General features: G+C 50.5%; 1 protein-coding gene across 1 annotated transcript in view; it reads right to left on the reverse strand.

Moving 5' to 3' along the window:
- The window catches only part of BIRC5 (baculoviral IAP repeat containing 5), a 73,003-nt gene extending 57,372 nt beyond the window's left edge, over window positions 1-15,631 (reverse strand). The window contains exon 1 of the mRNA XM_069655246.1: window positions 15,321-15,631. Coding sequence (XP_069511347.1) covers window positions 15,321-15,596 — 276 coding nt within the window. The 5' untranslated portion in view covers window positions 15,597-15,631. The remainder of the gene's footprint in view (window positions 1-15,320) is intronic.
- Between the last annotated feature and the right edge of the window lie 483 nt (window positions 15,632-16,114).

A 16,114-nucleotide genomic window follows, 5' to 3' on the forward strand; every position in this document is an offset into this window, starting at 1 on the left:
CTTACTGGCCGAAAATGTGTCTGAATTTGTGCCAGCCCCTCAATGCTAATTGGTAATATTGATCTCAGACTTTACTGTGCTTAGTGGCCCCAACAGAACTGGGCGTCACTATGCTCACTGGCAAAAATTGTATATTATCTTGCTGCATTTATTGAGCCAAATGGAACATGGTCTCACTGAATCAGTTTACTGGGCCTAAACAGAAATTGAATAGAATCATGCCCACTAGTACACAATATTACTAGGCTTCACTGTCTAACTGGGAAAGGCATCTACCTCACAGTGCTTGCTGGGCCCAACAGAAGCAGGCTTTACTGTTCCAATTCAGAGTAGTTGTATTTCATCTTGCGATGGGAACTGGCAATGCTGGTATCTGGCCAGGCTATGCCACTATTGATGCACCCACGTGCTAAATTCTCCTGTAGGGGGATGGACCTCTGTGCTAATTTGGCATAACCGTTGCAGCACTAGTGATACCAGGGCTTCGTTTTAGAACGATCTCACTATGCCCTACAGTGTTAAACCAATTTGTCTCTGGACAGGCACACTGGCCATAATGGGAACTGGCAAGGCTCTGGCACCCAGACATAAGGCATCTTTTATTGTGCTGAGGGGGTATAAAAGGATTTGGCATAATGGAATCCAGCAGCCCATTTGACCTAGTATAAAAGAATATGGAATTGTAGTGCTTACTGAAAAATAGAACAGAGTGCTCAAATAGACTTGTCAAGCATGTACAGCAAATCCTGCCCTGCTTATTTGTTGCATTCAGGAAATTGTCGTTTTGCGTTAAATGCAGGCCTACACTCCCCAGAATGAATAGAGCAAAGCAAACAAGATGGGCTTCACCTGCTTGACATGCTCGGATTACTTACTGGTAATCTTCATTACTCCTACTCTTCCTCGCCCCCCTTGTGACTGTCTTTTTTTAATATAATGGTTTTGTTCCTCATGAGGCCCATGCCTCCGACACAGGACCTTCTTGATTTCTTTTCATTCCTATAACTCCTCCCCCACACCCACGTCACTTAGTTTCATATTACCAAGCCGGAGCATGGGACCTTCCCCGCAGGGAGGGGGAGGAGTGTCGTCAGTACTGGGACGAGGAAGAGTAGGGCTAGTTGTAATGAAGATTACCGGTAAGTAATCAGAGCATTACCTCCACATCCACTCTTCCTCGTCCCAGTACTTACCTCATGAGGTATACCAAAGCAGCAACGGGTAAAAGGTCCCAATGAGAGAGTCAAAACAGTGCAAAAACACACACCTTTAATAACTCTAAATTTACATCCCCACAGACAAAACTCCCAACTTTGAAGGAACCAACCCCCGAGTGGGAGACATTCAACCTATAGTGGTTGATGATGGTGCTCTGATCAGCCCAAGTGGCAGCCCTACAAATCTCCTGTAGAGAAACCCCCCCTTGCATCGGCCCATGAGGCCGCCAAACCTCTGGTGGACTGGCCCTGAACGTGTGCAGGTACAGGCAGGCCAGAAGCCACATAGATCCGTGTTGTGGTCTCCATGGCCTATCGGCTAATGGACACTACAGATGCCATACGCCCAGCCCCAGCCGGTCCAAAAGTAATCAGAAGATTGTCAGAGTGGCAGTTCTAGCCAAATACTCCAACACCGCCCGCCGCACACCAATGTTATGCCAGGCCACTTCCTCTGGCGTTTGCGGATTTTGAAAAAAGGCAGGGAGAACCAGATCCCGAGAGGTGTGAAAACGAAAAACAACTTTAGGGAGAAACTTCGGATCACACCTCAGCACCACCGAGTCCGGCAGAACCCTCAGGAAAGGGGGGTGACATAACAGAGCCCCAATCTCCCCAAGCCTACGGGCAGAAGTTATGGCAATCAGAAAAGCAGTCTTCAGTGTCAGATGTTTCACATCAATCTCAGAAATGGGCTCAAAGGGAGGCCCTTGAAGAAACTTTAAGACAAGAGGGAGATCCCGAGGAGGAAGCCCATTATAAGTACAAGGACGGGAAGAAGAAAAACCCCTGAGCAACTTCCCCACCAACACTTGCCCATCCAAGTGCCCATCAGAGTCCCCCAAAAGGAGGCCCATTGAGAGCGAAGCGTGGAAACCGCCAGGCCCTTGTCAAACCCATCCCGGAGGAATTGAAGGATAGCGGGGAGGCCAGAACGCAGGGGAGGTATCCCAGACTGCCCACACCAGTCCCGGAAATGGCTCCAATGTCTGCCGTAAGCCTTCAGAGTGGAGGGTCTAAGAGCATTCATTATGGAATCTACCACAGGACCAGAAGACCGGAGATATTAGCCTAGCCCGTGCAATATCCACACTGCCCATTGGATCTGGCTGACTCCGAACCGCAGCTCCCCCAGAAGGGGACAAGGCCACTCGGAACCAGCCAAGGCTCCTGGCACCGAAGCTCCAACAGAGAGGGGAACCAACTCCGGCAGGGCCAGAACGGAGTCAACAACACTATAGTCACCCTGGACACTGATGCGCTGAACCACCCGGGGCAGAAGAGGAATAGGTGGAAAAGCATAAAGGAGACCCTGAGGCCACTGCACAGAGAGGGCGTCCACCCCCCCCCCCCACGCGCCCTCTGCCTGAAAACAAGAGCAGAAGAGGGTAACTTTTGCTGAGGCTGGAGACACAAACAGGTCCAGAATAGGGGTCCCGAACCTGATATAGATCCCTGCAAAAACCTGGTTCGACAGGACCAGTTCCACCGAGGAGGGAAACCGGCAGCTGAGAAGATCCGCCCGAACATTGTCCACCCCCCTGATATGCGAAGCCACCAGGGACACCAGATGTGATTCCCCCATGCACCTATCTGAGCTGCCAGGGCATTCAAGGAGCGGCCGGAACCCCCTTGGCGGTTGATGTTAGCCAAAGCTGTCGTATTGTCCGTCGGGACCAAAAATGCGCCTGGCCCACCAGCAACCTCCTGAAGTACACCAGAGCCCGGAGAATGGCACACAACTCTCGCCAATTGGATGTTCGATGGCTCTCTTCCGGATCCCACAACCCCTGAGCAGAGAGGACCCCCAACGTAGCTCCCCAGCCCCTTCCAGTGGCGTCGGTATTAAGTGTGGCCACAGGAGGAATGATCAGGGACACCCCAGCCTGTAGTTTCAGAACCCCCAACCACCACTGCAGGGAGACCCGCAGCGCTGGGGACACCGGAATCAAAGGCTCGAAGGTTTGAGATGAAGGGAGCCCGTGGGAGAGAAGGTAAGACACCAGGGGGCGTAGATGAAGACGGGCCCAGGGAACTAGAAACACGCAAGAGGTCATGTGCCCCTGCAATTTCAGCAATAGGCGAGCTGGGACATACTGCCTCCTGAGAACCTTGCCCAGAACAGCCAGCAAGCGACGGACCCTCTCCAGGGACAGGAACACCCTCCCCATCCTGGTGAAAACATGTGCCCCAATGAAAACTAGATCTTGAGAAGCCTCCAGTTGAGACTTCCGCCAGTTCACCAGGAAACCCCAGTCCTGCAATGCCTGGTAGACCAATCGGAGATGAGACATGACAGTCTGCCGGCAGGACGCTTTGATCAACCAATCGTCCAGGTAGGGAAATATCTGAATGCCCCCCAGATGTAAGTGCGCCACCAGGTGAGTCACCAGCTTGGTGAATAATCTGGGGACTGATAGCAGTCCGAACGGGAGTAACCTGAACTGAAAATGTCGGGATCCCACTGCAAAGCGGAAGAACTTCATGTGCCAGGGACGGAGAGCCACGTGGTAATAAGCGTCCTGGAGATCCAGAGATGTTATTTTAATAACATCGGAAGAATGTTCTGTAAAGTCTCCATTTTGAAGTTTTCTTTTTGGACGAAGCAGTTCAGGGCTTTGAGATCCAGAATTAGACGGTACTTCCCCAAAGGTTTGGGGACCAGGAACACCCGCGAGTAGAACCCCTGACCCTGAACAGGGAGAGGAACGGGCATGATGGCCGCCTTCAACACTAATTCGGAGAGAGCAGCGTCCATGGCCATCCTCTTGAGCCGAGACCTGGGATCCACAGTCCGAACCATGCAATGCTGGACAGGAGGAGACAGGAAATGCACTCGATAACTGTACGGTGTCCAGAACCCATGAGTCGGAGCACCACCTTTCCCATACTGGAAAAAACTGCCGGAGCCGCCCGCCCACCGGCAATTCCAAACCGTCAGGACTTGGATGCCGGGCCAGGACGTGAAGAGCGTGGAGGACCCCGATCCCCCCCCTAGCTCTCCGAAAAGAATGTGATGAGGAGCCAGGAAAAGACTTGCTGGTCACTGGACCAGCACCAGAGGAAGCCTTCTTGGCCATTGAAGGAGGCTTGCGTCGAAGTTTGTCGGCATGTTTGTCCGCCCTAAAAACTTTGTGCACCTTATCCTCAAGGCAATCACCAAAACGCCTGGACCCAGGGTGAGGAAGTCAGGGCAGCCGCCTTCTGAGACCCATCAGTCTTCCAGTCCCTCAGGTGCAAATGCCTCCGGGCAGATACACCAGCCCCCATTGCCATGGCTGAACCACGCATCCCATCAAAAGCCAGATCGGCCAAAAGCTCAACCTGTCTCTGCATGTCTGTAAGCAAAGGGGCACAATCCGAGCCATCATTGACAGCCTTTTTCAACTTCCTGAAACCATGCAACACCGTTTCAGCTGTGTAGGAACCATAGATATTCGCTCGAAGGGCCCGATGCGCTCCTGCATGAACCTTCTTAAGGCCGGAATTAACTCGGCGGTCCACTGGATCCCAGACGGCCGCCTCCTCGGCTGACAGAGGAGCGACCCACCAGGCAGGCGAGGATATCGTCGACCTCAACTGGATCAGACAGCAAAGTCTCGCCCTTCAATGGGTAAAGTTTGGATATGAAGCGGGGCATTGCAATCTTCTCCGGGTCATGCCATTCCCGGAGGATTTTATCCCGGATATCGGAAACCAATGGCAACCCCTTCCTAGGTGTATGCCTATACTGGCGAATAGAAGGGTCGGCCCCCTCCACCGGTACCAGGGGCTCTGAAAATCCCATGCAATCCCCAACTTGAGCAAGCACCTCCTCCACTCCCTCTCTGACTAGATACTTCCCTTCAGCATCAGCCGAAGAGGAACAAGAAGAGGCCGATGACTCAGTGCCAGAAGAGGGTGAGGAAGACAGACGCCTGCTCTTGTGTCCACGAGTATGTGTGCGACTCCCTCCATGATGCTTAAGTAGCTTTGTCAACTCCTTTTTGGTCAGGGAAAAACGCTTAGCCTTCTTCTTTCGCTTTCTGTGTAAATCAGGAGAAGAGGAAGACGAAGAAGACAGAACCAGATGCCTGCTCTTTGCAGAATGTTTCCCCATGTTGAGTATACCCAAAAACAGTGACCAAAGGAAGCCTGCTTCACCACCACAGACCCCTGCACACTGAACCAAGGCTCCACATACAAACATTGCCAACGTGCCTCTCCCACATTCAAATAGAGGCCAGAAAGAACAACCAATAGGAATAACATCAATGTATTCCTATGGCAACACTGCTTGCAGCACCAGAGGCGGAGCCCACCCACATCCGGAGCACGTGGATCAAACAAGAAAAAGGAGCTGCCAAAACGGGAAAACATGCCCCTAAACTCCTTACCTTAACCCAGGTCCGTTCCAAGAACCCAGGCCACGATGCCCTGCGCTGGCCAAAGCCCAGCAGAAGCCAGGCAAGGCCGCCTGACTCGACCGGGTCCCAAGCCCCCGCAGGGAAACCAGGAGTCTTGCCACACCTGAGGGAGCCGAAGGCCCCGCCACACAGCCCCACCAGGGGGGCCAGCATTCGGAGCTCCCCAGCGCCCCGTGCTGGGAAGAAAAAAACAAGCCCAACCTGCCGGAAAATTTAACTAAATGACATGGGTGTGGGGGAGGGGTTATAGAAATAAAAGAAGGTCATGTGTCGGAGGCAGGGGCCTCATGAGGTAAGCACTGGGACGAGGAAGAGTGGACGTGGAGGTAATGGCCCATTACTCTGTCAAGCCACAGATCACTGGGATGGGCCGCTTAGCATTTAAAAACCCCATAATCTGCATCAACGCTAAAGTAAATATCCGACTAACAACGCATACTATTCTGTGTCGTGCCTGCTTGGTTGACACGAAAACAATGTTTTTACCCTTTATGAGGCATTGAACATTTTATTTACGTTCTGCAAAACAAGATGCATGCCAATGTGAAATAACTGAACTGCTTCCGCTGTAGTCTCATTTGAGATATGTAATAATTAGCCAATCCTGGCTTGCATCACGTTACATTCTGGTACGCACAACTAATGCGGCGCACTTCAATATATGTGAATGCAAAATGACATGCACCGGAGATGGACTTTCAGAACAGGACTTCGGAGCTATGCTTCTGCATATTTTCTTTTGAAAAACAGAGACCAAAAAAACGCAAAGAACAATATTGTGCACGAGTTTATCTGCATTTCTAGAAGGTGTTAAAAAGGCTGGTGGAAAGGTGCTCTCTGCGAATTGTGTCACTGCAGTAGCTCTTGGCCTCAGCGTGTGGTGCAGACAGACATAGATCAGGCCTTGAAGACCTGAACAAATGTTACTCTGCAATTAAAGGAATCACAGAAAGGAAACCTGTATGCCTTTTACTGAAACCAAACTTTTCATTAGAAAGAAGGTGTAATCTTGGAGACTAAGTGGGGGCAATCTGCATTTTCAAGCATATAGTGCAGTGCCACGGCTTGGATCAGTTCCTTCCTGGCGAACAGAACCATGAGGGTCTTCTCTCCAACGGATTCTGCTGAGCCCTCACCAGTACCCTGTGGAGTCCCGCAAGGCTCCTGCGTGTCCCCGACACTTTATACTATATTCACAAAACCACTCTTTGATATCCTTGACTATCTGGGTGTCACGTATACCAGTTACGCAGATGACACCCAGATACTCATTCCTATCAAGGGTGATTACGAAACTGACAGCACCACCCTTAATGAAATCTACTCTGTAATACAAGCATGGATGGCACACCATGGACCGTGTCTCAATGACGAAAAAACAGAGTTGATCATCATGGGCACTCATGCCAAATTCAAAAATCTTAATCCCTCATTCAAAGCCTTTACCATAGATGGCAATCTCATCCCTGTGTCAAATAACACCAAAACTCTTGGTATCTACATCGATGCCACCTTATCCTTCTCCAAACAAACCAATGCAGTAGCATCATCAGCCACATACACCTGTAATGCTGATCACTGCATGTAGACCGTTCATCTCCACACCCAACTGCATTACTCTGGCCAGAGAATTAGTCCTATCCAAAATAGACTACTGTAATGCCCTTTACTTGGGCACTAGTCACAAAAACATCAACAAACTGCAAGTAGCCCAAAACAATGCCATCAGGGCTGCCCTCAACATTCCCAAAAAAGCACACATATCCGAGACCAGACGTAAACTACGCTGGCTCCCGGTCGAGCCTAGAATAACCCTTAAAACATTGCCCCCTCATTCCAAGATGGCCGCCGGAGCGAGGAGACGTGCGTAAGTCTCGCTCCCGCCGGGCCACACATAAGCACCTCAGAAGCAGCGATCCGGAGGGCGGCCGTTCCGCACACACAGCTACGAGTGCGGCTCACGGCACCGGCCGCGGGAGGAAGTCGCCTCCCGTGCCGAGGAGTGAAGCTCCCCCTCCCCCATCGGGACAAGGTGCGGCCCTCGCACAGCGAAAGAGCGACACAGGCCCCCCCAGAGACGCGGAGCGGAGGCCGTCGGCGCGGGCTGTGGGGATCCGGGAGGCGCCACTGACCGGAGCCTCAGCATTCATCCGGCGCCGACGAGGGACGCCCCCCAGCCAGCACAGGACCCCGCGGAGGAGAGGGAAGGAACCGGGTGTCGCACCGCACGCAAGCACTCGCCCTGAGGCGTAAGACACCAACGGCGGTCCCCAGTCCGGTGGACTATAAGGTGAGGCGAACTTGGAGGGCCGCCCCCCCCCCACACGGGCGGCAAGAATTGCAAGAAGGCCCAACTCGGCCGGGGCGGAGAGGGACCACCCACCCCCCCCCCACAGTTGAAGGCGGCCAAGGACTGGAGCACTGGGGCCAGGCCCTCCCTGAGTCTCAAAAGTTGGCGGACGGAGCAATCACCAAGGGAGGTACAGTCCGGAGCCCCAACACAGCCGCGCCCGTGGGGACCATACAGGGGGTGGCACAGTTAAGAAGGCTATACCCCCCCTCCTCCCTTGTATCCCCTCGCAGCCACCCCCTACAACCAGCAACTCAAGAAGGGACACGAAACACGCAGCAGGACGCATAAAGGCCCACCCTTCAGGAGGCATCTCCCCGACCATAGAAACAGGAGAGGGGGAAGGCTCGTCCGGGGGAAAGCAAAGGCAAGAACTATTAGAGGAAGATATGTCTAAAGCGAAGGGGAGAGGGGGGGAACCCTACAGGTTCAGCAGCCCCCCAAACAAGACTCCAGCCTTATACAAATGTGGGCGGTGGAGACCCCGGTGACTACTAGGAGCAGAGTACAGGAGGACTCTTCCCTGCAGACCGCGAACACGTCCGAGGCGAGGGACATGGCCTCCGGCTCCCAACCCCCGATAAAAGACGATATGCACTCCTGGTTTAAAGAACTACAAGATAAACTAATGACAACGGTCCAAGACCAGTTCGCAGCAATCAAACAGGATATGCAGCAGGCAATACAAGGAGTACAACACGACATTGCCAACCTGGAAGAAAGGACGAACACCCTAGAAAAAAATAGTACAAAACGCAGAAGAAGAGGCTCTGCAGAGCGCCGAAACACAAGAGCACCTAGTTCGCCTGACCCATAATCTGGAAATACAGTGCGAAGACCTAGAGAACAGGTCCCGCAGATCGAATATTCGCATTAAAAATATGCCAGAATCGGTCCCAGACAGGGATTTAAGGAAGGCGGTACAGGAGGTCTTCGGGGATATCATTGACGCACAGGACCCAGAAGCAGTGGGGATCGATCGCATACACAGAGTAGGCCCGAGACGCACAGGGGCACCAGGAGAAAGACCCAGAGACGTCCTGGAGGCTCTGTCCTCCTATCCACAAAAAGAGCTTATTCTACGAAGAGCAAGGCAGATGGATCAAATTAGGATGAACGGGGTAGACATTCAGCTGTTTCAGGACTTATCAGCCGCTACACTCCTAAAGAGAAGAGAGATGGCCCCACTCACGAGGGAACTGGTCACAAGAGAGATAAAATATAAATGGACATTCCCTTTCGGTCTGCTGTTCGACTGGGATGGGAAACAAAGGAGGGTGACCTCCTTGGAAGAGGGGCTAACCATATTGGACATCCAGACAGGGGAGTCCTCGACCAGAAAGGATAGAAAAAAGGGGGAACCGCAAAATAGACTGGGAGGATGGGAAATGGTCCGACAGAAAAGAAAACGGCGCGGGGGGGAGGGGAGGGGTCAAGCGAAATAAAATAGAGGATGCAAATCTAAAAGTACACGAGACCTGGGGCTCTACAGCTGAAGGCAGCCGTGGAAACGGCACCCAATGATGGAACTCGCAAACGACAGACATAATTGGCCCGGCATGGAGCCGGAACAACCCACATCAAGGTCAAGGAATGTTGTGGGGTTTAGGACTCCCCACTAAGTTAACCTCGAGCCTACAGAGGGCTGGGAGCGACAGGCGGAACGCCAAAGCTACCATAGGTACCCGGGCCCTCCTCGGGTGTAAAGTTGGAACAAAGTTTTTGGTTGAGGGACTTATTTACAGTTTGGGGGGGGGGGGGGGGGGGGGGAGATCTTCCGGAAGAGAGAAGGGGAAATTTACCTCGGGCCTAACACATATACAATCTGACTATCTGAAATGGGGAAGATACGATTCGTAACTCTAAATGTTAGGGGTCTGAACTCCCCGGTGAAACGGAAAAAAGTGGAGATCATGTTAAGAAGAGAAAAGGCGGATGTGCTACTATTCCAGGAGACCCACAAAGCTCAAGATAGGGGGAAAATACGCCTGAGAGGCTACGAGATTATAGCACAATCCAATGCAGGGGAAAAAAAGGCAGGAGTGTTAATTGCTGTGAAAGGGAGTATGGAAGTAAAGGTGATCGACAAAACATCAGACAAGGATGGAAGGTATGTCTTCGCTAATATCAAACTACACAACACCCTTCTGACATTGGCTTCCATTTATGCCCCAAACTCGGACCAGGATGGCTTTCTGAGGGACACTATGGGGAAGCTGGAGGGGTACGCGAAGGGGGAAATGATTATAGGAGGAGACCTTAATCTGGCCTGGTACCCCCAATCTGACCGTAGCGCGAGCGGACCCCTCCACCAGAGCGCCCCCTCTCAGCGACTGAAAAAACAGATGGAAGGCATGGCTCTGTGGGACGCATGGAGGGAACACAAAGGTCAAACCAAGGGATACACCTACTATTCACACGTTCACAACTCAATGTCTAGAATAGACTACTTCTGGGTGTCAGTGGGGATCCTGGGTAAAATTCAAAACCTGGAACTAGGCCCCATTTCTCTGTCAGACCATGCACCCCTTTGGTTGGACCTGACGACTCCAAGGAACGAAAAGAGAATTTGGAGATGGACACTCCCACAAGAAATACTATCTGACCCAGTGATGGGAGAATCCTTAAGGGAAAAAATAGAAGAATTCTTTGATCATAACGACACGGGGGAGGTCTCCCTGAGCACCGTATGGGAGGCGTGCAAGGCTGTAATCAGGGGCCATTTAATAGCCCTCAAGGCGACCAGGGATAGACAAACACTGCAATGGGAATCAGAACTGGAAAAGAAGCTGTCAGATATCCGGGAAGAATTAATGGCAAACCCCACAAGAGACCTAAAAAAGACACTCAAACACACCGAGGGACAACTCGAACACCTCCGTAGCAAACGAGCCCAGAGATCTCTCCTATACCTCAAACAGAAATACTACATAAAAGCCAACAAGGCAGACCGGTATCTTGCCCGGCTGCTCTCCTCGAAGCGGAACGTAACAACCATCAGGAATGTCAAAAGTGCGCAAGGGGATACGCTAACGAACTCCGAGGACATAGGGGACACATTCAGGGAGTTCTATCAGAACCTGTACTCCACAGAGAACCTGAATGAAGCTGACCAAAACAGATTCCTGGCATCGATCCCCTGTCAGAAAATATCAGAAGAGGTCAGAGCAGACCTGGAGGCCCAGATAACCGAAAGTGAAGTGAAAAAGGCGATAATGAGCCTTCCACGCAACAAAGCACCCGGCCCGGACGGCTTCACAGCCCCATTCTACAAAAAATATGTAGACATTCTCGCCCCATTCCTCACGAGACTACTAAACACCTTCAAAGATAGCGGTAATGTTACCCCATCTATGAATGAGGCAAAAATATTAGTTTTCCATAAACAAGGGAAGGATCCCTCCCTCCCGGGCTCATACAGACCTATTGCCCTAATTAATCTAGATTCAAAAATCTACACCAAAATCCTGGCGGCCAGGCTCTCCCCACTGCTCCCCTCATTAATTAACCCAGATCAATCAGGATTCATCCCGGGAAGGCAGACACACGACAACACCAGAAGACTAGCACACCTTATAGAGAAAATTAATTTCTCCCGCACCCCTGCAGTTCTACTCTCTTTGGATGCCGAAAAGGCGTTTGACCGTGTAGAATGGTCTATGCTCTTTAAAACCCTGGCACACATGGGATTTGGGAATCAATATATTAACATGATCAAAGCCAATTACTCCTCCCCCTCTGCTAGGATAGCGGTAAATGGAGAGTTAACGGAGAGGGTGGAAATCTCCAGGGGAACGAAACAGGGCTGCCCGCTATCACCACTCCTATATGCGCTATTCCTAGAACCCCTACTTATTAAAATTAGGGAAACAGACCAAATCAGGGGGATCGAGATGGCGGGGAGACAACATAAGGTTATTGCCTATGCGGATGACATGCTATTGGCACTGGAGGACCCAACCCACTCAGCCCCAGAGGCGATCCGCCTACTAGAACTATTTGGGAACATATCTGGCTTAAGAATAAATAAGAAAAAAATGAGAAATGCTTATATTAGCCGGGAGCAGTGAAACACTGGGAAGGGAGGCAGGCCATCTGGACCTAAAGGTCGCGGAGGAGGGCATAAAATATTTGGGCATAACACTCACTCATAAGGTAGAGACATTGTATAAAAAGAACTATCCCCCACTCCTTGCCAGGATTCAGAAAGATCTAGAGAGGTGGAATCCCCTAAATATTTCCTGGTGGGGGAGAATACAATCGATAAAAATGAACATCCTCCCTAAAGCGCTGTACTACTTCCAATCCCTACCGGTTGGGGTCCCTGACTCCTTTTTCAGAGCCCTAGCTAAGTCGGTCTTGTCCTTCATATGGAACAGGAAACCCCCCAGAGTATCCAGAACCATCCTCACATCCAATACTAGGGAAGGGGGCCTGGCTCTCCCACACTTTAAAAACTACTACCAAGCGGCACAACTCAGGATCCTGAAAGAATGGCTAGGGGACAATCAACGAACGATATGGGTGACACAGGACAGGGCAGTCGCCAGAACGCCACTGGAAGACCTCTTATGGACACCAAAGCAGCACAGGCATACAAATCTGCGCATCAGTGAGATCATGAGGACCACGCTGAACGCCTGGGACGAGCAGACACGGAAAGAGAATATCACCACGGCAACTGCCCCGTTCACCCCAATCTGCAGGAACCGGCAATTCCCTCCGGGGACAGAGCAAGGGGCCTATGGGAACTGGGAGGAAGCTGGCTGCAGGAAAATAGGGAAAATGTTCGTAGACGGGGAGATGAGATCTTTTGCCGACTGCAAATCACTCTGGAACCTCACAAACGCGGACAGGTACAAATATGAACAACTCAGACACTGGCTGACCACGCCTGAGATCATCCGAGCTGCAACAAGAGAGCTTACCGCCTTCGAAAAGTTTCTCCTCACCAACTCAGGAGACAGAAAACTAGTCTCCAACCTCTATAGGTTCATAAATACCCAGGGAGAAGACATCAAGTGGGCATACATGAAAAGATGGGAAAAGACGCTGGGGGTAGACATCACCATACAGCAGTGGCAGTCGCTATGGGCCGATATCCACAAACTGACCAGAGCAGTTCAAACCAAAGAAATGTGGATAAAGGTCATCACGCAATGGCACTACACCCCGGAGAGGCTAAACAGCATGTACCCACATACACCTAATCGCTGCTGGAGAGGCTGCACAGATGCAGGCACGTGGAGACACATCTGGTGGGACTGCCCTAAGGTCAAACTCTTCTGGACAGAAGTATTAGCCGAACTGAAGAAGATCTTCCCAAACGTGGATCGTTACACGGAGAAAACCTGGCTCTGTGGATTCACAGAACACTATGACAACACACTCACCAAGGCGCAAAGGAAAAGCTTCATGGGCAACAATCGCACAGGGATGGAAAAAAAGAGACCCACCGATGCTGTTCACATGGTTACTTAAGGTCTGGACCCAAATGACCATGGAAAAAAATCACACACAATCTCCACGGAACGCACAGCTCCTTCACAAAAGAATGGGGAGGAGTGCTAGAATATCTCCAGTCAGACTACATGGCACAGTGGTGCCCGCACTCCATAAAAATAACGGACATATTCACCTCTTAATCAGCCCCGAGTTCAATGGAACAAGGACTATACTTCCGGAAGAGGGTGGGTGGGGGGAGGCGGGATGGGGAGTTGTGGGATTGTTTACCTTTTGTATCACTTAAAAAACTAATAAAAATACGTTTTAGAAAAACATTGCCCCTTATACACAAAGCCAGGGCCAACCTTGCTCCAATATACCTTACTAACCAATTTACACCCCCCACACCTCTTCAAGACCAGCACAAATACCATGACCATACCGAGATTCAAACTTCATAACTCGGGTGGAGCTAGCTTCCCTGTACAAGCTTCCAAATTATGGAACACTATCCCCGCACCCTTGCGAGCAGAATCCTCATTCAACCTGTTCAAACAACACGAAGTGCTGGCTTCACAATTTAGACTCCATGACAGCCTAACCTCTGGATCCCAGCATGCTAGACCGCTGCCGGCACACTTTGTAATTCAATGTATATATTTGTACGCACTTGCAATACTATGTTTGTACCTATATGTAACTGTAACGTAACTACTGTTGACTGCTTTTAATTGTAACTGTAACCAGATCTAACTTACGCACCCATATGCCCCCGGGCCTGGCTGCGCTTTATAAATTAAATTGTCGAATTTCCTAGTCTTTGATTATGAAGGGGAAAGGGTAACAATGTGAGAAATGCTGTAAGGGAGTGTTTTACAAAAATAAGGACGACCATGGGCGTTTCAGTTTGAAAGTGGCTCCACTGGCTCGAAACCAGGGAAGCCACCCCTCCTATGCTGGCATCACAGTGCTTGGAGTGGGCATTCCGTGTTACAGTAGCCTGTGCATACCTGCCTAACTTCCACGTAGTTTTCACTCCCGTTTTCGTGTTCAGGGCTGTAGTTTTCTATTCCCTGTTGTGGGTTTGCGCACATGCCAACCATTCGGATGTAAAGAGTGTCCAGGCTTTTTTTTAAAATAATTTTGCATTGTGGGACTCGTAGTCTTGTAGTTATAAAAGGAAAACCAGAAGTATATTCCCAGAATCCAATAAAAGAGGCTGGAAGGCCCTCGCTGAATGGAATGGTGTGTGGGCAGATGTTTGGAAGCCTCCTTGCCTGCAGCTGAAAAGACCTGCCTGCACATCCCAATTAGTGTACGTTTTCCAAACGCAAAAGGGCACAGTAAAAAAAAAAACGGTTAATATGTTTTTTGATGCCAGTTTCATTTGATGCAGTTCTGTGCAAACATCCCATCACCCATTCACTAGGGTTTACGTTTTTGACATGTAGGCGGAAACTAGTGCAACTGGGCAGAGTATTGTGTGGCTATGGGCGGTATACATCTGATGCTATGACATACGTTTATATATGTCCAGACCTCTACCTTTATTTAGCTGTAGTGTGATTTGGGAGTGTTTGTGGGGGAATATCCTGCGACGGCACTCGAGGTCATTTCCTGTGAAGATATGGTGGTCAGATGACCACGTCCTGTGAGGTCATTGACTATGCAAATGCATACAGTGTTCAAAAAGTGAGAGATCTGGCTTTAACGTGGAAATATTTAACTAGAAGCCCAAGATCCCACATCTTAACAATGGCTCACACAGACTTGGCTAGCATCTCCTGAATAAAACGCGAATGATTGAAGTCCCACCTTTCGTTGAATGTATGGTTTTATAGGTCAGCAGTTTAATAATCAAATTCCCCAAAACATTTTCACAACTCCTCCCGCCAGTCTCACCGCTCGGGGGGTGCAGGCACAGCTCTCTGTGAAGGGCCAGTTGCTGTACGTCTCTTCGCGGCACTGCTGCAGATAGAGCCGCCACTCTGGAGGTAGCGAGGCGCCCGCCGCGATGCTGGAAGTGGTCTGCATCCTGATGTGTTGCCGGGGTCCCTGAAGGCAGGTTGATTGCTGGAGAAAGCGGGCACTCTCGCTAATGCGAGGGGTAGACCACAGGCGTAGTTTTACTGAACAAGATTTCGGGTCCAATTCAAATCGGCGGTTGCAAGACGTCATCACGTGTGGCTGACGGGAAATGTAGTAGTGGGGTCGTGCGGTGAAACATCCTGAGAAGTTGCTCTATTTGTCGGGATGTAAACGAACTACAAGTTCCGGCAAACGCTGGACTGGGTACGTAACCGGAAAATAGCTGTAATCAAAACCCGTTCTGGCTTCTGCTTGGCTGACGAAAAGCATGTTGGGAGAAAAACGTCAACATAAATAGCAGTCTTGAAAAAGTCCCCTAAACGCAATTAATGTGTGTGTATGTACTAATAGCAGTTTTAAAGGGGCGACAAACTGCAATGTTCTTCCCTAACGGTGATATGCTGAGCAACAAATAAACGCAAGATAGCTGTTGAAGCGTCTTATTAATACATACATAACTACGCTTCTCTAGTGTACACCGCGATGGCCAGGTTGTGGAGCAGAGCCCAAGAAGCTGGCGCTCAAAGCTCTCTGCACGCCCAACTCCCGGCATGTATTAACAATAAAGATGTCAACAAGTGGCTCTCTGTTGTCAGTCAGCCAATAAG

The sequence above is a fragment of the Ambystoma mexicanum genome, chromosome 3q (assembly GCF_040938575.1).
Source record: "Ambystoma mexicanum isolate Mex_15411 chromosome 3q, UKY_AmexF1_1, whole genome shotgun sequence".
Lineage (NCBI taxonomy): Eukaryota > Metazoa > Chordata > Amphibia > Caudata > Ambystomatidae > Ambystoma > Ambystoma mexicanum.